Source organism: Procambarus clarkii, chromosome 40 (genome assembly GCF_040958095.1).
Source record: "Procambarus clarkii isolate CNS0578487 chromosome 40, FALCON_Pclarkii_2.0, whole genome shotgun sequence".
Taxonomy (NCBI): Eukaryota; Metazoa; Arthropoda; class Malacostraca; order Decapoda; family Cambaridae; genus Procambarus; species Procambarus clarkii.
In genome coordinates, this window is record NC_091189.1 from 22377736 (window position 1) to 22399845 (window position 22110).

General features: G+C 37.1%; 1 protein-coding gene across 16 annotated transcripts in view; it reads right to left on the bottom strand.

Annotated features, from left to right (window-relative positions):
- Window positions 1-3923: 3923 nt before the first annotated feature.
- Window positions 3924-22110, bottom strand: part of LOC123757975 (tyrosine-protein kinase Src64B) — a 322311-nt gene continuing 304124 nt past the window's right edge. For all 16 annotated transcript variants that reach the window (XM_069338854.1, XM_069338847.1, XM_069338852.1 and 13 more), the window contains one exon: window positions 3924-11738. In XM_069338854.1, the coding sequence (XP_069194955.1) occupies window positions 11515-11738 (224 nt within the window). In that variant the 3' untranslated portion in view covers window positions 3924-11514. The remainder of the gene's footprint in view (window positions 11739-22110) is intronic.

Sequence of the window (22110 nt, forward strand, 5' to 3'; positions counted from 1 at the left end):
CTCGACACTGGAGAGGTAGTACTGGTCGAGGGTGTCACAAGTGATACTCGAGCAGTACCCCTCTGTAAGGTAACCTACCTTTCCCTAATGTTGATGTAATATTGGTAATGATTTAGCAGGGGATAAGGTAGGGGACTCCAGACTGCCTATTATGTTGCCTACCCCTAAGGTTTCCCTGGATCTACCCACCGCAGAGGATAATGTTGTGTACCCTGCGTGTGCGGTGATCAGGTCTATGGGACTTAAATGTAAGGGCAGCCCTGTGGTTGCCAAGGTGGTAAATCCCGAGGACACGACCCGAGGACTTGCCCCACCCATAGCACTACTGTTCAACAAATCTATAGTGTCACACCTTCCCTGATATCCTCAAAAAAGCAAGAGTAACGCCAGTCCATAAAGGAGGCAATCCGGCGGACATAAACAATTATAGACCAATATCAAATCTACCCATTCTATCAAAAATATTTGAAAAAATTATTTACAAACAGCTCTATTCCTACCTCGTAAAATTCGACATACTCAGCCCCTGCCAGTTTGGCTTCCGGTCCCAAAAGAGTACCAATGATGCAATCATTAGTCTCCTTGACATTATCTACTCAGCCCTTGACAAAAATGAGTTTCCGATTGGACTCTTCATTGACCTAAGAAAAGCCTTTGATACTGTTAATCACAACTACCTCTTACTTAAACTCCAGCATTATGGAATCCGAGGCCTTGCCCTTGACTACATCCGATCCTATCTTAGTGACAGACACCAATATGTAACCATCAATGATACAACTTCTTCCACTCTACCAATTACCGTTGGAGTGCCACAGGGCAGCATCTTAGGACCTCTTCTATTTCTTATATATATAAACGATCTGCCTAATGTCTCTAATATTCTCAAACCTATATTGTTTGCTGACGATACTACCCTTATCTACTCAAACCTCAACCCACATACACTAAATAATGTTGTGAATAATGAATTAAAAAAAGTCCACTTATGGATGTCAACGAACAAACTAACATTAAACATCGAAAAGACTTACTACATCTTATTTGGAAGCAAATCATCAAATGCAATTCAGCTACAGATAGACAACATTAACATCAGTAATAAAAATGATGGCAAGTTTCTTGGCCTATTCCTAGACAAGAGACTCAACTTCAGCACCCACATTCAACACATAACTAAGAAAGTCTCTAAGACAGTTGGTATACTCTCCAAAATCAGATATTATGTTCCTAACTCTGCTCTCCTCTCACTATATTATGCACTAATCTACCCCTATCTTAATTATGGTATCTGTGCATGGGGGTCTACCACTGCAAACCACCTTAAGCCCATCATCACACAGCAAAAATCTGCTATCAGAATAATAACTAACTCTGCTTTCAGACAACACTCAGCTCCCTTATTTAAATCTCTAAACTTGCTAAATATTAACTCCCTCCACACATTCTCTTGTGTCAACTACATTTACAAAACCCTGTTCTTAAATGCAAACCATGCTCTGAAACTCTCCCTGGACAGATGTAATAGGACCCATTATCACCACACCAGAAATAAATATCTCTTTGATATCCCCAGGGTCAAACTTAATCTGTGTAAACACTCTATGCAAATTAAGGGACCTAGTCTATGGAACTCACTCCCTAGTGAATTGAAAAACTGTAAAACTTTTGCCTTATTTAAAAGCAAAACCAAAAAGTACCTAACTTCATCTATTTAGTTTCCTACACTGAGCTTTAAATTTGCTCTGTACCTAGTGGTACCCAATCTCCTAATTTTTATGTAATATCAAACCTTATCATTGTGTTCATTGCTGTCTTCTTTTATGTGCTAGCCATATGCTGTATTGTGACTACCCAATTTTTGTCAACTACCATTCAAGCTGTCATTGCAATCAATCTTATATTGTTTCTGCTGTATTGTGCCTACCAATTTGTTGTCAACTACCATTTTAAGCTGTCATTGCAATCAATCATAGCTACCTATGTGCTTTAATATACTGTACCTATAATTTTCTCTCTCAATAATTTTGCAAGTATTTACCTCCTTAAAATTTTCTTAGATTAAGGACCTGCCCGAAACGCTGCGCGTGCTAGTGGCTTTACAAGACTGTAATTACCATAATTGTATCCTCACATTCCTTATGTACATTCTTGTATATGCATAAATAAATAAATAAATAAATAAATAAATAAAATAAACGAGGAACTTTCAGAGTGGTGAAAGACAAGTGGACCTTGCGGACACGTTCATGGCCCGAATCAATGACGAGGCCGAGGACAATGTGGAGAGCCTACCATCGCCTCCTACCGAGAGTAGTGAGGAGGTGGAGGAGAACACTGTTGAGCCTCTGCCAATGGCATCTGACCAAGGCATGGATGCCCCCTTGAGTGAACTACAGAAGGCTGACCCCAGTCATGCAGAATGTCACGATGTAGCTCTCTCCAAGGAGGAGATTGTAGATGCAGCAACTGGTTACTATTACAAGGATCAGATTTTGATGAGAAAATGGAGACCACAGAGTTCTCCCTTGTCAAATGAGTGGGAGATAGTCCACCAGATTATGTTGCCTACTTGCTATAGAGAAATTTTTGGCAGCTGCTCATGATGACCCTATTGGGGGACATCAAGGCATTAATATTACATATCATCAGATCTTTAAATATTTCTACTGGCCCAAGCTGAAAAGCGATGAGGCAAAATTTTGTAACTCTTGTATCCCTTGTCAGCTTGTTGGGAAACCAAACCCGACACCACCTAAAGCTCCTTTAAGGCCTATTGTCGTGCCGGAGGAACCATTTTCTCACGTGGTAATGGACTGTGTTGGTCCATTACCTAGAACTAAGTCTGGTAATATTTACTTGATAACAATGATGTGTATCATGACCCGTTACCCTGAGGCTTTTGCTGTAAGGACCATCCGAGCAAAGACTGTTGTTACTCGTGTGTTGCATTTTTTTTCTACTTTTGGGCTGCCTTGGGTCATGCAAACCGACAACGATACTAATTTTAAGTCTGATATTTTTGAGCAATTTTGTAAGGACAATGGAATAAATGACTCATAACGTTTCTAGCCCATACCATCCACAGAGTCAGGGGGTAATTGAGCGGCTCCATCAGACGTTAAAACAGATGCTGAAGACATCGTGTGAGAAGTCAAAGAGGTTTTGGGATGAGAACCTGCCCTATGTTTTGTTTGCTGCTCGAGAGGGGTTGCAAAGTTCACTGGGTTGTTCTCCTTTTGAGTTAGCCTTTGGCCATAAGGTCCATGGACCCTTACAAATGTTACAGGAGAATCTGTTAGGTAACGTAACGTTGGCCGAAGGTTCGGCTTTCTTTGCGCACCATCACCAGAGACTCGGTGACTAAGGCGGGCTGCATTAAAATATCTTGGGAAGGCGCAAGACAGTATGAAGGAACGACACGATGCTAAGGCGAAGTTGAGGGTATTTCAGCCTGGTGCAAAAAATATCCCTGGAAAAAAAAAACTCAGCGGCACTTAATAGAGTGCTGCCCTGCTCCTTATTGCCACTCTTACGGTCATGCATGTCCTTGTTGAATGTCATGACTTCCAGGACGTACTTGTGTCTTGCTTCCCAACCGTCTCTCGCGGTCAATTGTCCCTCGATAGAATTCTTGGTGAATCGGATAACTTTGATATCGTTCACCTTATGCATTTTAGTTCTCATATTGGCACCCTTAGTGATGTTTAGCACCCTATGATTATCCTGCACATTTGATGGTACTACATAGCCTTACCGGCTTGGTGCCTTCTTTTCATAATGGCTTACTTGGTATCAGAGGATAAGAACTATATGTAAAACAAGATAAATGTTAACATTATTCTGCAAATGCCAGATATTTCATTGTAGTGGGACATTAATACAACTTGGCAATGTAATGTGTATATAGTAATACAATCTCAACAGACGAACACATTTTATTGTTTCGATACAGTATTAATTACTATGAAACAGACATAAACAGCATCAATGTGTGTACTGTTATCATGCCTTGCTTACAATATAAAAAGTTAAAAAGTATAAAAGTTTTGTTCAATCACTTACTATGATCTGAAACAAAAGCAAGAGAGCATTTTCTCTGAATAAACACAAAAAATGGTAGTATATAAAAAAAAAAAAGAAAGAAAAAAAAGAGGTATCTAGTTAAATAATTACCATACAGTGGCACTGGCATAAAGTATACAGTTAAACCTAGTTTCTTGGAGGTCACTATTGAAATGTTCAAAGTTACAGATCTGTCATAAAGTTCAACAAAGCATTGCCTCAAGAGTTCGTTTAAAGTCAATGCTCCATGGAAGTAGAAAAAAAAAAGAGGTATGTTATAAAACAGCAAAGTGACATGACTGGTTCATTTTTACTAACTGACGATGAAAGTACTGTATAATGCATGATAAATAACATGAACATGTGAACAATCAATATCAACAGCTACCTCCACTTCCTACAGCAAAGGCCTTTCCCACTAAATTATAATATTTTAATGTGTATTCATGAGTTACAAAATTTACAATAATTTGCAAGCCCCTTGTCATTTACAGAGACTGGGACAACAGGGGCTGTTGTGCGTTTTGTCTGACTAGTCTTGTATAATTACGCACTCGTGTCTTCTATAGTTCATAAAATTCAATATGAATGCCAAATAATACAATTCATGTGAAATGTGCAAACATTTAAAGACCAGAATCAATTATCAATATTATCTGCCAACTAGAATTACCATTAAATGCTAATATTGACATAATTATGCTAGTGCCTCTTTCACAGACCCAAGCCAGGAGACCAAGAAAACAACAACACATCACACTATTGAGAAAATACTTCTAGCAGCAAATCCCAGAATGCAGCATAATTTGTTGTTCTACCATATGCTGCTTAAATAAATATTAACTAGTAAAATTACTTATATGGACCAGAAATCAATGACTTGAATACTGTATTTATAGTAAGTTAAAGTACAGTACATATATACAGTATGCTACTGTGATAATATCATTAAAATGTAGATCTGGCTTGGTCCCATGAAAGTGGTTTCAATCATTTGCTCAATGACTGTAATTACTATTTAGTTAAGCAGAAAGAATAATTAAACTTTATTCATTTCTTTTCACACAGCCTTTAATTTGAGGTTCAACATACCATTCACTCTCCAAACACAAACCTTTACTGAAAAGTTAATTTTCCAAAAACATAATGAATTTTATAAACCTAGAAGATTATTCATCCAAATATGCCATATTAAACACTACTCACTTTGTGGTCATATTTGACAATTTTTATTAACAAATACATACTTTTGAGGTAAGGTGACTAAACATTATTCAGTATACAATGAACTTGACAAAAATTTGACTCTAGTCATCATATAGTGTTGTCAATTACCACCTGTGTTCAAAACAAATTAATGAGATTCCTACAATAGATTCAAAATAAAATATGGAAATGTTAGCATTCTTGCACGTAATATACACTTTCCCTTCTTTCTATGTAAAGACTAAAATTCCATCTTGAAACTTTAAACATGAAGCTTATTTTGCAAATTCTGAGCACCAATTATCAAACTTAGTTGAGAGCTAGACGGTGAACTAAAAAAAAAAAAAAAATGAGTGGGTGAGTGAACAAATATGTGTGAATTGAGAGGAAATATGTGCATAAGAGCATGATTGAGATAGATCAAATGAGAGGGAGTGTGTGTGTGAATGAGACAGTATGTCTGAATGAGATCATGAATGAAAGAGTGAGCGAGACAATGAAAACATGGATGAGAGTGAGTGAAAGTGTGTGCAGTGTTTAAATAGGAGAAGCAATGAGATGTCATTTGAGCACTAAAATTAGAAGATATTTAAATATAGTCTATAACTGAGATTAGAAACTGGGATTTCTTATTCAGTTGGGAGTCACCTGTCATGTCTGAAGTATGTCACTGAGCACCTACAGGTTAAAAAGAAATGTGTTATCGCCATAAAAACATTACACACTATTTACTCATTTGTGACTTGTCTCTCACAAATTAAATGCGTGTTTTCTCTACAAAAGGGTAATTCCCACTTATGATAATTATGTACAGTCAGAAACTCTGTATTCTTTGGAGAAATGTATGAAGAATGTGCATTGGGCAGTCTCACGACCCCAGAGCACCTTGTCCCACATTGAAAACACTTAATACTTTCCCACCCACAAACATTTTACACACACACACAAAGTGTGTGTGTGTGTGAGAGAAAATTTACATTTCATTTAAAATTTGAGTCACATATATCTGGGACAGGGAGCTTTGAGGTTCTTGTTGAGTAACTACTACCCAAGGATAAAATGTCTGGACTATTGGCATCTGTAGGTACAGAATACTTGGTGAGGAATGAACCTAACTCCTAATGACTTTTGATGAGGGATACAACAAATAATTTTTGTAACGGCACAAAAACTTTTACTGTATATATACCTTCAAATAAATGGTTCAAATCCAATAGAAACTCTGGGGAATGAGACCGTATATTTGGACTATGGTGCAAGATAAGACTTTCTCAGCACCAAGTCCCTTAACATTTGTATCCATTGCCATTGCAATCATTCTAACATTATACTATCATGAAAATGAATATCATTTGTGGTGACTCCTACACTGGCTACAGTATTCTCAATGTACACTGACAGCTTTGGTAATAATGACTTAAATGTTACTATCAATGTACTTTACACTGTCTAAGGAAGAGAAAGAAACATGGAATTTACAGCACTATAGCTTCTCTTTCTCCCTCTTGGTATAACATAACCATAACCTGCACTGCTTTAGGATTTGTCACGCAAATGACGATAAACAGTGAAGCTTCCTAAAAACCAGTGGGAGGTACAGGAAAAATTTCCTTTACCAAATAAAGCATATATAATATACATATTCTGCAATAAGAAGTAGTACCACCTTCTCACTTTGCTTGGATAATGAAGTTATATGGTAAGTGCCTCTTGCTTCAAATATCTTGAGTATCAATCAGAAAAGTCTTGACCAAGCATTCTCTTCATGAACAGTTGATTTATGTGCACTGATGAGTATCAAAGTTTACAGCTTTACATTCAAAGTCTGTGTTTAATGCTGCAATAGATACCCATCACATACAATTGGAACATTTCTTATATGAATGAGCTTATTTTACTATACAATGCAGTCTTACTAATAGGTTAAGGAAGACTTGCAAATATAAATATATGGATTAAATGGACCCCTGGGAGGTTCTCCCATGTTATAAATTCTGATCATGTGACTAATTATTCAGTGTAAGAAGATATGGAAGGCAATAGACAATCCACTTATTCAATAACAGCTTCACTTCCAGTCTCCACTAGTACCTGACAGTAAACATTTTCTCAAGTCTCAACTGCATTACCATATACTGCAAAACAAAGGCAAAGCTTTACATTTTGGTGTACAGTAAAGTACAAATTCACAGCATTGATTCTACTACTATACTTTCAAATTACCCTTTGAGCCACAGTACAGTACTTCCTTCAGTGCATACAGATGATGGATCACATAATAATTCTAAGATTTCTGAATGTGAAGATCTGTGCTTTTAATCTTAAGACCTCACACCAAATTCTGAATTATCAAAGACAATGCATCTTGTTTGTCTTTACCGTGATCTCAGTCAGCAATATAATTAAAGTTTTATTGGATATATTACTAGAATAAAGCACTTTTCCTGATATAATAATAATCAGGTTCTGGATGTTGCCAAACAAAAAAATTTAAACAGCAATTTTACATTAATTGCAAACTTTATAATTGGATTGCTACCAGACAACCTTGTACCCATAAGTAGTTCATGGTTGGACCTCTACCAGACATAGCCCCACTCGTGTACCCAGAAGGAACTCGTACACAAAAACAAATCCTAGACTCCATTCTATAATCAGTATGTACCTTCCTAGGAAGTACTCACTTCATTTGAAATTACTGTAATAAAAAATGCTATTAAACATGTCCATCTATTCAGTTTTAAATGCCATTTTAAGTATTTTAATGTACTCAAGTCAAATGAATAGGAGAGCAATGTAAATAAGTAAATTTAATCCAATTGATTTTCTTCCTCAAGGCCAGTTATTGCTCAGGAATGTTGAGCTGCATATATTGTTTGGTATAAAGGATTCCAACAGTCTAATAATCTTAATAAAGCATCAGATGTATCATGTTTCCTTGGTTTATCCTATGCTTATGATGGCCAAGATAAAGAGGAGGTGAAAACCACAAGAAACTTATCTCAATGTTAAGTCCTCAGTTAAATATATTGAGAATGTTTCCATAGCACTGATGTGCATCACCTTCTTTTGAACCATGCAAAGGAAACACTGTCAACTCTCATATGAAAAAGTATGTTATTTAGATTACTTCTCTATAAGTTCAGGAAATGGTGTTGCAACAATACTCTTAAGTAACTATTATTTCCCAATTGTTAAAGATTTCACTGCTCTTGTGTGCTTCATAATTAATTGAAGGAAATTGTTTATAACTTATGGACTGAAAAGTTAAGAAATTTTATACATTCCACAATATCAAGCTATGCGACACCAATGTATACAGCGCTTCATTCAACTAAAGGAAATCGAGAAGTTGAGTGAGATAGATGGACTAAGTGATAGCATTTCTAGATGTTCCTGGCTAAGTACCAGTCTTATTTAATATTTATGCATTAAAAAACTAACAACACTACCCTAAAATAACTGATTCTTAAATTAAAATGGAATGCTTTGCAAAGGATGAATTTTTCATGCAGAACAGATATTTTCCTTTCATGAAACAAACTTACCAAATTATTAGGTTGTCAAAACCTAAGATAATTGAACAAAAGATGATTACTCGTCAGAATAATTGAAAAGTCTCACCACCTCTAATGATAGCTCCTATAATTTTTTAAATCTTTATCAGTATTAAAAGGTATCCATATAAAAACTATATATTCAAAATCTCCTAAATGCCTACAAGATAACACCAAATAACATAAACCTTGACATGTACAGAAGTACACAATTTCCATGGACAAACGTGTCTTAATACATGCAAATAAGGTACATGGTAACGTAAATAGACACTGGTGAAGGATATATGCAATGCCTCTCTTTAAATTTCAACCCCCCACACATGCACCATGAAGTAACCCCTTCTCATTAGCTTTAAACCCCCACACACTCACATGTATCATAAAGCAACTCCCTTCTCATTAGCTTTAACCCCCCCCCACACATGCATCATAAAGCAACCCCCTTCTCATTAGCTTTAACCCCCCCCCACACATGCATCATAAAGCAACCCCCTTCTCATTAGCTTTAACCCCCCACCCCCTTCTCATTAGCTTTAAAAAAACCCACACACATGCATCATGAAGCAACCCCTTTTCTCATTAGCTTTCAAGCTCCACACATGTACAATAGTAACAACGAACAATACAAGATAATGAGATACAAAGATGATAATTTTCAAATGAGCATACAAAAGACAAAACTAGAAACACAAATAAGAGAACTTGCAGGGGAAGTTGTAGGATGCATGTATACGTTGCATTACAAGCACACACACACACACACACACACACACACACACACACACACACACACACACACACACACACACACACACACACACACACACATGTATGGATATCTCACACAACTTTTTTTTTTTTTTTTTTAGTTTTTATCACATTATTAAATTGTTGTTTAGCTGAATCATAACATGGTTTTTAATTTTACATTTGAACTTTAATAAGATATTCAAACATAGGCACAACTCACAAGTCAAACCTGGCCCGGCCAGGCTTGGGAAGTAGAACTCCCAGAACCCCATTCAAGTACAATCCAGGTACAACTTTAAAAGAATGCCAATTTAACTACAGGCAAGTATTGTATTTTTTTAGGCAACACCTTGAACTGAGTTTTTTCATCCAGAATTATTACTAAAAAAACAATATAGTTGGTCAATGTACAAGGCTTTTTTTTCTTTTTTTTTTTATACCCATTGGCAAGATATTTTCAAGCATATATTTAGCAAAATCAATTATTAGGGGCAAGACCTTTTTTTTTTATATAAAAAAAAAATTGTGTGTGTACCACCCTTTGTAAACTTTGTAAATGGCACTAGCCAGTCAAAAACTGACATACATACATACATACATACATACTACCTATACATATATACTCATTTCAGAAGGAACGAGTAATGGAAAATCTGAGCAATTTTGTGTTTTTAGTCAGGAATACTGTGTTTAGGCAGAGCGCTCCATAATAGTATGTTGATAAACAAACATGCTCAAATTTCCTGTTCTTTCCTTGTGTGGTTACCTACAAATGAATGTATCTTTTAATTATTATTCATGGGTGTGTGTATCTCTCTTATACACATATATATACTGTGTGTGTAATATTATATATATATATATATATATACACACACATTATATATATATATATATATATATATATATATATATATATATATATATATATATATATATATATATATATATATATATATATATATATATATAAATACATACACACACACACACACACACACACTATTTGTGTATACTGGCAGCAGGTTTTCATTTATACATGTTTCATTGAATATGACTGCATATTCTGCATTTAATATTTTCTTGTTTAGGGCTTCTATCCCGCTAACTAGTGCTCTTGCATCTTGGTTTAATTGGAAAAGGATTTTTCCAAACGTCACCTTTGTTCGAGGTTAAAAAAATTAATAATTAACTGTAGAATATATATTACACTTATTATAAATTTACACATTTCCCTATCCATCACCCATTTATGCCCTACTCTTCCTTTGCGATGTACTCCCCTCTTACTTGCATTATGTAGCTGACCTCCCTAATGGTATATCTCCAATATGCCCAGCACTGTCCCTTCACTTGGGAATGAACCATGTAGGTTTGAAACATTGTGTAAATTTATATTAAGTGTAATATATTCTACAGTTAATTATTTATTTTTCTTCACCTTGAACAAAAGATGACATTTGGAGAAATCCTCTTCCAATTATACCAAGATGCTAGAGCATTACTCAGAGTTATACAAGAGCCCTAAACAAGAAAATAATTAATACAGAATATGCAGTCATATTCAATGAAAAATTATATATATATATATATATATATATATATATATATATATATATATATATATATATATATATATATATATATATATATATATATATATATACACATAAATTCATACAACTATATACAAACTAATAATCATAATCACATACACATACAGTCAAATAATTAACTTAATCCTAACCTGATATTGTTGCACCCAAATCCTTAAATTGCAATGCTGTTTAAAACCAATTAATACACATATCACAATGTAACTCTGAATAAATCTGTCGGATAACTATCAGTGTACATGTATTTGGTAATCTTGGAGGCTAACTTGTGTATTTTGGAATTGCAAGAAGTGAGTACTCCCTGAAAAACGTAAGCTCTATGAGGGAGCAGCATTTGTGTCTGCATAATCCGGATCACTGCCTATTATATCAAAATCTGAGAAGTAAGTACACAGGTGATAAAATGTAGGTCTTTGTACAGGATCCAAGTTCCAACATTTACACATGAGTTCATAGAGAGGATCAGGACAGTGTTGATTGATTGGTTTACCCATTCGATATCCATTGGGCACCGCTTCTGCAACCTCTCGATTGGTCATCCCTGAAATGTAAAGAAAAAAAGGGGGAAAATTAAATTTGTAATTACTAAGTAAATTACATGGAAGTAACACTGCAAGTGATGTAGAACCACTACAAGAAAATATATTCCTTCTTCTGCCCCTTCAAAACACTGATGGCTAATTTTTCTTTTGTAGCTTCATACTGTACTTACACATTAGTTACCAAATATGCAACTGCAAGTTCAAGATCGTTTTATACCGGTAAAAGTCTGAAAGTACTTTCATACTCTTGACTGCAGGAAAAGGCAATGTAAATAAAAGATTTCAAGTTAATATGAAAAGTACATGTAATGTATCTAAGCAGAATCATTCAATTGCCTCCTTTTGTAAGAAGTACTGTGATGCTCTGTCCCTGACAAGCATCGTGAAATGTTAACCTTAAAGGCTCGGCTAATAAGTGTTACACTATAATGCCCATAATAGGAGGTAATCACAGATAGCGATTTGAGCCATTTAAAGGTAAGGCATGGTGATCAGTCACAGGAGCCATAGACAACTATCAAGTAACTCTATTGATTATACAAGATGCTGCTATATTAACCCCTAAGCTGCTCTGGGCTATTTGGTCTTCCACACCCACAGGCACAAAAAAAAAAAATAATTTTGTCTTGTGGCATATTTTGCCCACAATAGGGCTCGGAAGTCTGTCAAAAAAAAAAAAAAAAAAAAAAAAAAAGAGGCGTTGAGAGAGCAAGTGCCAGAGGAGGTCATCTACCGCCCCAGCTGTCAGGCGGGAGTTGCCACAAAGATATTATTACCTAATTATTTCAATGTCTCTGACTGATTTTTTCCTAAGTGTTTTTGCAGTAATATTATTCAATAGTGTGTAGTGTGATATATTTATATATTAAAATATGTGAATCATTGCTATACTCAAAAGTACTGTGATCATATTAGTGATTCAATTATTATGTTCATAAAACAATAAACAAATAGTTTTGCTGTTATTATGCTATATACACAGGTTTTATATAATTTTCTGTATGTTTTGTTCAGCATAACAAACCACTAATTTGGTATTGGTGAGTCAAATGCAATGAGTTGTGGCCACTCGCCACCACTCCCTCCCTCAACAACACATCACTCAACATTCCTCCTCCCACCATACTGTTTTTGCTTTTATTCACTTTATAGAGAAGTTATATATAAGTATCTACATGTTTTGTTCACTATAACTTTACAACAAAACTGGTATGTTGAGTTCAGACAGTAGAGTGGTTGCTACACACACACACTCAGCTGACGGCTGCCTACCTCACTGGTTCAAGGCCAGACGCACTAACATTTCTCCTTCAAGTATACTGTTTGTAGTGTTATTACACTATATACAGACATTTTATATATAAGTATCTACATGTTTTGTTAACCATAACTGTACAACTAAGCTGGTTTGATGCCCAAAGAGCATAGTTGTCACTCTTACACAGCATGACAAGTCATGTTGACGATGCCACCGCCTTCACCAAAATTGCTTCTCTCAACATTGCTTTCCTTTTGCTGTTATTACACTATATATACACATTATATATAAGTATCTACATTTGTGTTCACCATAGTGAACCACTAAGCTGGTTTTTTAAGTGCAGACAGTAACAGGTGGCCACACACATTCAGCAGACGACGCTACAGCCCACCCACCCTCAACATTACTCCTCCCACAGCACAGCGCAAATTATTACAACAATCCTGCTATTAACAGAATCCTGGTCACTTTTATCACAGTCGGGGGTCTTCTGTAATACTATCATCGCTAAATAATACCAGTTACATATATGTTTGACATTTTTTGGCGATGCTGTGGTCACAAGCTGAACAACAGTGCTGTGAGCTCATGCTGCGTGTGCCAGCCTTGGTGGCTCACACAGTACTGAGGCTTTGACACCCAGGAATGTTGCCCCGATTTTTTTTTAAATGGCATCTGTTTACAAGAGCCCAGAGGATGCCGATGTGAACCCCGTGTAGCCGCAGGCCCTTTAAATCTTGCATGGTACTCCAAAATGTCACATGAAGGGGTGTGCACTTTTGTGTCAGTTACTCTACACGTCATATGAAGTGTTGCACAGAGTTAAAGATCACTCAACCCAACCAAAAGTGACTGACCAAAAGAGGTGTAATCATAAAAACTCAAAATCCATCTAATTTCTCTCTTGCATGCAATTGAGTAAGAAAAATGTAAGGAAGTTCTCTTTCACTACAATAGTATTCGGCAAGTGGAATGCATTAAAGGAAGAGGTCGTTAAAGCTAACTGAAAGAGGTAACTAGTGTGTTACAGTTATCTCCTGCATCTTCTTGAGATCTTGAGATGATTTCGGGGCTTTAGTGTCCCCGCGGCCCGGTCCTCGACCAGGCCTCCACCCCCAGGAAGCAGCCCGTGACAGCTGACTAACACCCAGGGCTCATGCTGCGGCTGCATATTAGTAGATTCTGCCTGTTCCTTACCACCTACGAATCAGCATGCTCCAACATCAAGATTCAACATCAACAATAACAACATGTGCCACACATATTTTCTAGAAACATCTTCCACCCCCCCCCCGCACCATCCACCCTATTTTCCAAGAGAGAGACAGCACACCTGCCGTTCAGCCAGCTCTCCCGACGCCAGACAAACTATCGCGATGGTAGTTATTTTGCCGGCTTCTAGTCTACAGCTCCAGAATTCGCGCCAAAATGATATCACAGCCCCACATATAAAAACTTGTCAGCATCCAGTGCAGCAGATTACTCTTCTAGTGCGCATTGCTTCCCCATCTATCCTCGCCCACAGGTGACGGTAGACGCATAGCATTTTGTATAAATTATTACCTTCACCTTTGTTATTAACGTAAAATTCACATGTATATATTTCTCTTTTGATTGTGTTTAAGACAATTGGATAAAGCGTTTTGTTTTCATTGTTACTTATCATTTTGTGTAAAATTAAAATAATTTTTTTGTTATATTAAATGTTTAAAGTTTTTATTCTTTGTTTTTTGCCCACAATTGATACACTGTAGAGGACCCAAGCAGATTTATTTTATTTTGTTTTCTCTTTTTTTTTATTAATGTATGTTGGCACAATACCAGCCAGAAAAGTTACTGCTCTATTCCACATCACAAGTGTGTTAGGTCTAAATGGCTATGAGGCAGGGCATAAAGAGCTTGATCTCGCTCCCCCATAAGCTCTGATACTTAAGCGTAAGTGACCACTGACAAGGGTCTCATTATCTGCTCGTTTGCCTGGTTGGCTACGAAGATACTGTACACCCTCACCACCACCCGCCAGCACCATGTGCTCCAAGATTACATCACCTCAAGGAAGCAGCATCAAGTGCACCTTAAGGTTACAAGACCTAAATCTTCACATGAATGATGACTTAAAAAGACTGAAGGTGAATTGAACTAAATCCAGGAACAAAATGGAAAGACCAGAGGCAATCAAATGACTCTGCTCATGAAGGCACATTTCATTATATTCAAAAACTTATTATTGACCATTGTATATGTCTAATTACCCAGTGAAATTATCTGTGCATAGTTACAGGACAAGAGCTATGAGAGCAGTCTTGGTGTCCCATCTTCCCTATGATGTTTTGATGCTGAATTTGAATGCTCTTACTTCTGAGGCTGAAGTGGGGAGCCAGACTTTTTTGTGATAACTGATCAGTAAATGTTGCTGGCAGCAGCCTGCAGGCCCACATACCCCTCACAACCTTGCTGATACAGCACATTGCACAAACCTCTTTTATTCCTTCATGAAAATTTAAACTATTTATTCCTGCATTTCTTATTTTGTTTTATTATTTTGCTTCTTATATTTACTGGTAAAGAGGTCAAAAGCTGTGAGCCTCTGATACTCGTAGTGTTCTCTGATTGTGCGTATAGTACACTTACTCTTCACTTGGTCTACTCTACATTTCCAATTATATCTTTCACTCCAGTAACGTATTTTATTGTATAAATTTGTAACACTACTCCTCGCATATTTCATGTACATATCAGTGATGTTTCAACTTTATTCCAGAGGGAACTTTCTGACTACTGTACCTTGAAATAGTCCTAGCAGTTTAAGAATTTTTATGTGGTTATGCATTTAACATATGCTTTCTGTGTTCCTACTACTCATATTTCAGACATCTCTCCCGTCTTGAAATGGAAGCGAGTATATAGCAGTATTCCAATTCATATAGCATAGGAATTGCAATATGCTGACATTCCCTGTTTTGCAGGTCCTCATTATTCCCTATATTATTTTCTTAGCTAATGCTAATTTTATTTTACTGAAATCAATTTAAAAAGTAGTTATACCATAGAAAAATGTTGACATGAACCTAGCTGTAATATAGGGAAATGCTGGTGCGAGTGGTCAACTGCTTTGTAAGAAAATAATAGTACTATAATAACCTAAACCACATACACGAACAAAAGGAATGTTACATTGTCACATTCCTTTATTTGTTTGTGCTGGCTTATTTATTTTGAGCCATATTATCTTGGACTTATTCTGTGCAAAGAGATATAGTGTCAGCTATAGTAATCTAAGTTTAACTTAGTCTCTGAGAAACCACTAGAGAATTATTCCCTAGTTTCTCTCTCTCTCTCTCTCTCTCTCTCTGTTGACGGGACAGCATTAATCTGTTACTTGACCATTGTCATTATGAGAAAAAATAAGCAGTATTAATAATTATGAACAGTTTAAGTAGTTAACACTTTCGCGCACCCCACACGCCAGCCCTCAACTAGGCCCAGTGGGTCCCAGCATTTCACAGGAGCGCGTGGTAGTTCTGAAAGTGTATACTCTCTTCAACTTTGTCACCTCAATTCTTGTCCAGGGTTTTTCAATTTGGTATCATTGTGTTCGCAATAGAATTCTCTACACGACTAAAGACACAAACTCCAAAAGCCCGGCGTACCATCCACAACAGAGAAAGTGAATGCGCGTGTTACCCGGGAGCGCATAAGAGCGATAAAATGTGTACACTCCTTTCACGTTTGTCACCTCAATTCCCGTCCTAGGTCTTTCATTTTGGTAACATTGTGTTCGCAATAAAATTCCCTACAGGAGTATATGCAAAATAAAGTCCAAAAGCCAGGCATACCACCCACAGCAAACAGAGAAAGTGACGGAGCATAATCCCAGTGAGCGCTAATAAAATGGTATATCGTTTCAACTTTGTTACCTCAATTCTGGTCCTAGGTCATTCATTTTGGTATCAATGTATTCGCAATGAAATTCCCTACAAGAGTATATGCATATAATATCCAAAACCACTGTGCGCCCCTCCCGAAGGCGCCGCCAATTTGCCGCTGAAAATGACGCAATGCTACGTCGTTCCCGGGATCGCGTCTACTAAAAAAATGACACAATGCTGCGTCGTTCCCGGACCAAAGTGTTAAGTTTTAATTTATGCATTGTGGTGGTCCAAATGATCTTCACTTTGACCTATCTACTGGCTTGCTTCATAACAAATAGCAACATAATCATCAGCATTTTCAAAATTTTGAGTCAACTAATTAAAAATTACTACCGATATTTACCAAGACATACAAAGCAGAAAAACATATGTATACAAAAAAGGAGTTTGTTATTTAAACTATCATTACGGGCACATTAAATCAAATGAATAAGTCTATTAATAGTTCACGGGCACAGATTTGATTCCGCCATACAACAATAGTGAAAATAAATTTTCAGACAAGTCAATTCCTGCAATGAAATCAACTAAAATTATGTATTTATTATAGTTTGTACTGTTAATTTGAAGGAAATATCATTGCATGACAACATATCGTAAATGACTATTATTCTATAACTACTGTTCTACAATGTAACTAAACATTTCTATAACACTTAAATATTATCAATGAAGACTAATTTTCTTCATAATACTGAGAAAATTTGTCTTGCAGAGATATACAAAAAAAGAACCACAAAGAAAGATAACTTCAAAAAAGGTGGGATTATGGGATATGGGGGAGGCAGAGAAGGATGGGTTGGGTGGTGCTAGTGCTACTCCGGCATGTGTATATGGTTAATTGTGTTGTTGTAATTTATATCTCCACTTAGGCTTCATAAACATAATTTACCTACAAATAAAATCACCAATGAAATGGTCTGATTTGATTCATTTGCAATTTTTCTAGGATTTTTCGATGATTGAATTCAGATTGAATTTAAAATAAAAATCTTTTATGAGCCCAGTCACTAATCTGATACTGATATGACAAGGAAGGTTATCCTTATCACACAACTATCAAATATAAGGAGATGCTTTTGCTGTGAATAAATGTGTCCCTAGTTACCGCTACCCTCCACCATATTAAAGTTAGGTTTTACTTTTTAGGGTTCACTTTACGAACCTTACCCAGGCTACATATTCTGGGTGACCAATTACAAAAACTTACTGACTGTCTATTACCCAGGATGTCCTGGCCTGGGAGGGTCTGAATTAGAGGGTGGAGGTCAGGCAGGGGTCATGTTGTTATTAGTCGTGGATGTCGCGATAGGGTATTTCGGAGGAGACCTGGTAGTCATCGAAGAAGTGATGCAAGAAGTCAAAGGTGGGTCGGTGATCAGGATCCTTGTCCCAGCAGTGGAGCATGGCTTTGTATAATTCATCTGGACATCTGGTAGGCTTGGCCATCCGGTAACCTGCTTGTACTCGCTCTATGACCTCTCGGTTGTTCATACCCTATACAGCAAAAAGAAAGCATTGCAAGCAATGTGGCAAAAGCAAGATTAAAGCACCTGAGTATGCATAAAGGAACAAATTAATTATTGTAAAATATGATTTGATTACACAGGAAAGAAAAGCAATGTTTGTTTGTTTGAAAGGCATTGCAGAAACATACATGGCTGGAAGGTGTGATTTTGCTATTTTTGTCTACAATAATGGCTAAGCATTTTGATAACTTTTTAAATGAAGGGGTATTCCAATATATTCATGATTTCCAATGCAATAACAAATTTTCCTAATTTTATATTCAAATAATGGTAAGCATTACATTTAAAATATCCACAGAACTTTTGACATCTTACTTCCTCTGGAAATTTGAGGGTAAGAGAAGAGGAAAGCCAAGAGGGTAGGTGAATATGGTGAGCGAGTGTGTGAGGAAGAAAGGAGAGAGAGCACCACACAAGATTTAGTAAAGAATAGGACAGTGAAAGAAGTTTTTAAGAAACTTCTTACTGGGGGGTGCAAATTGACTTGAATGTAATGTGTATGAAAACTAACAAGCAGCCCCTGGTTTTATGATTATATTAGTATGTATGCTCCCTATAGGAATTCCCTTGTTTTGAAAAAAAAAGGTTGGCCTTTTCTAAAATACAGTGAAACCTTAGTTAACGACAGCCACTTGAAGACAAAATTTTTGGGATACGACGTCAAATTCGTTGTAAATTAGAATTGGAGTATGATGGTTTACTTGGAGAGATGTCGTCTGTTCGTACGTGTATAGGTCGAACAAACGCGTGGTTCGACCCAGTGCCTCGCCCTTGGAGGCACGAGGCGAGCACTCTCAGTTTGTTTAGCAAGTTTATCCAGCGCAGTGGACGACCAGGCGCTTGAATTCTTTGTGAAGATTTCATTGTTTGCCTGCATTTTTGCCTTTTTAACATGAAAGTTCCTATTATATAGAATGTCATAGGTCCCAAGGAAATCAGTGGTAAAAGTTCAACCTAAGAGAAAATAATTGTGAGGATGACCAAGAAGAAAACAAGAGATCATTCGTAAACATGAAAATGTATGAGGGTGTAGAGTAGTGGATGTCCCTTCCTCATTTATTAAGAAGATGTGTGCAGTGTGGGAAGAATTGCAAAGTTTTGCTGAAATGTCACCCAAATCAAGCTGTAGCAGGCCATTGTGTTAACTTTTTTAATGACAATGTGATGTCACTTCAGACTAATGTTACAAAGTAGGGAAAAACAAGTGGCACTAGACAGGTTTTTACTGAGAAAAACGTACAAGATATACATACTGTATTGTAGCTAATACAAAATGAGTGTTATTCAGTAGAAAATGTATTTTTAAGTTAATATTTTTGGGGGTGTGGAATGGATTAATTCAATTTGCATTATTTCTTATGGGAAAATTCATTTTGGTTGGCAAATTTTTGGTTGATGACTTGTCTCTGGGAACGGATTACGATTGTGAACAAAGGTACCACTGTATTTATAAAATTTTAAAATATTTAATCATTTGCTTATGGGCCCTACTCATGATTATGGAATAGGTGCCTGTAATATTATTTTTGAAAGAATACACTTAGATGTTCTGGCTCTGATCCTTATGTAAATTCATGAGCTATTCTGGTCATAATACTTGTATAAAACCAAAACTAGTAGTGTTCAGGAAGCCTTGCATCAGAGGAGAGGGATGTGGCACTGTCTCTTCGTTGTTGTGTTGAGCTCTAGTAATAGCATCAGTTCTGAAATCTGATTTCAGGATTTTCACTGCTCCACATCCATGGGCTATCAGTTTTGTTTGCAGAAAGTCTCTATGACCTCTATGACTTTTGCTAAATTGGAACATTATTTTCAGAATTGTTTTGGGTGATGTTTTTGTTTATACAGTGCAACCTCGCTTCAGCGATCTATATGGGCCAGGCTCAATTTCTGGCAATCAGAGATGCTTACAGGAGGCATGATGCAATTTTTTTTATAAAGTCAAGAAAAATACATTGCTCTATACTTGTTTCTCCTAATTCATTAATTTTAACAAATTGAGTTACCATTCATACCCTAATTGTTCCAAAGCTCTTTGACCTAATCTCACTGAGGAAAATTTTAAACACTTTGGTGTACTCCGCGCGCCACTCCTCAACTGTGCGATTTGGGTCCCAGGGTGTCACGGGAGTGCGCGGTAAATTCTGAAAAGTGTATACTCTCTTCAACTTTGTCACCTTAATTCTCGTCCTACAAGATTAAATTTGGTATCATTGTGTTCGCAATAGAATTCTCTACAGCACTAAATGCATATAAACTCCAAAAGCCCAGCTAATTACCCGCAGCAAACAGAGAAAGTGCGAACGAGTTACCCAGGAGCCCGCAAACGCAATAAAATGTTTTCACTATTTTCACTCTGGTCACCTCAATTTTCGTCCTAGGTCTTTCATTTTGATCTCAATTGGGGTTCACAATAGAATTCTCTAGAGGAACATTTGCATATAAAATAAAAAACCTGGTCATGCTCCAACCGTCGACGAGCTGAAGACAGGCCACGCGTTAGCCGCGAGTGAGCGCTCAGATGCCTTCCAGCTACACTCCCCAATTCCCACCCTTTTCAAGCCTTTCTTTCGCAATTTTCTTCCTGGAAGGGCCTTGTTCATGATCACTATCCATCGTGGAATAAGCGTAGATAGTTTCTAAAGCCGCAGTAAGAAATATAGCCACAGAAAATAGCCGAAATGTTCACACGTTTGAGATGCGAGGGGAGGCGACATCGGTCACAACAGTGGAGCGAAAACAATGGGCCAACGGTGTGTGCCGAGCTGCCTGCGGGCCACGAGGTGCAACAAAGAAAATGGGAAGACATCAGCGCGCATTTTAAAACTAGTCCCCCAAAAATCGGATAAAAAACCTGATTTTTGGCGATTATTTAAAGTGGATGACGCAATGCTGCGTCATCCCCGGCATTACCGGACAGTAAACGGATGACGCAATGCTGCGTCATGCTTATGTTTTTATTAAGGCCTGTCGGCCGTCTATCACTCCATCATAGGAGGACGTAATGTATGGGGGGTTTGATAGGGCTGGTAAGAGCCCGACTTTGGTTAGAAGACACATAAAATGCTTTTTTTCGCAATGACGCAATGCTGCGTCATGCCTGGGCGAAAGTGTTAATTTCAACCTATCATAAGATGAACAACTAATAGGAAAACCTGTCTGTAAAGAGATTTCACCTCATCAAGCTTATCACTCATGCTCCAGCTTCAAACCTCATCTTCAAAGGTGGCACGGGCCCTTACCTTGGTGAACGAAAGCCGTACCAACTCAAAATGGAAGTGAATCACAATTTTATTTTATATGTGCTCAATAGCTCTTCCAAGGCTCCAAGTGATTCTCCTATTTTTATGTGGATCAATAAAAAAAAAAAATTATTGGATTTATATTGAAAGTTACCATTTATACCATTCGAAGGGTTCCGGTAGTACAGTTGGGTTCGTTCTCGACACACAGTCGAGAATTCCGCGTTCGAATCCCGGGCGGGAGAGCCATTCCCCAAGCCCGGTCCGAGGCCAGGCTCGACTTGTGAGAGTTTGGTCCACCAGGCTGTTGCTTGGAGCGGCCCGCAGGCCCACCACAGCCCAGTTGGTCCGGAACATCTTTCAGAAAACAGTCTAGTTTTCTCTTGAAGATGTCCATGGTTGTTCCT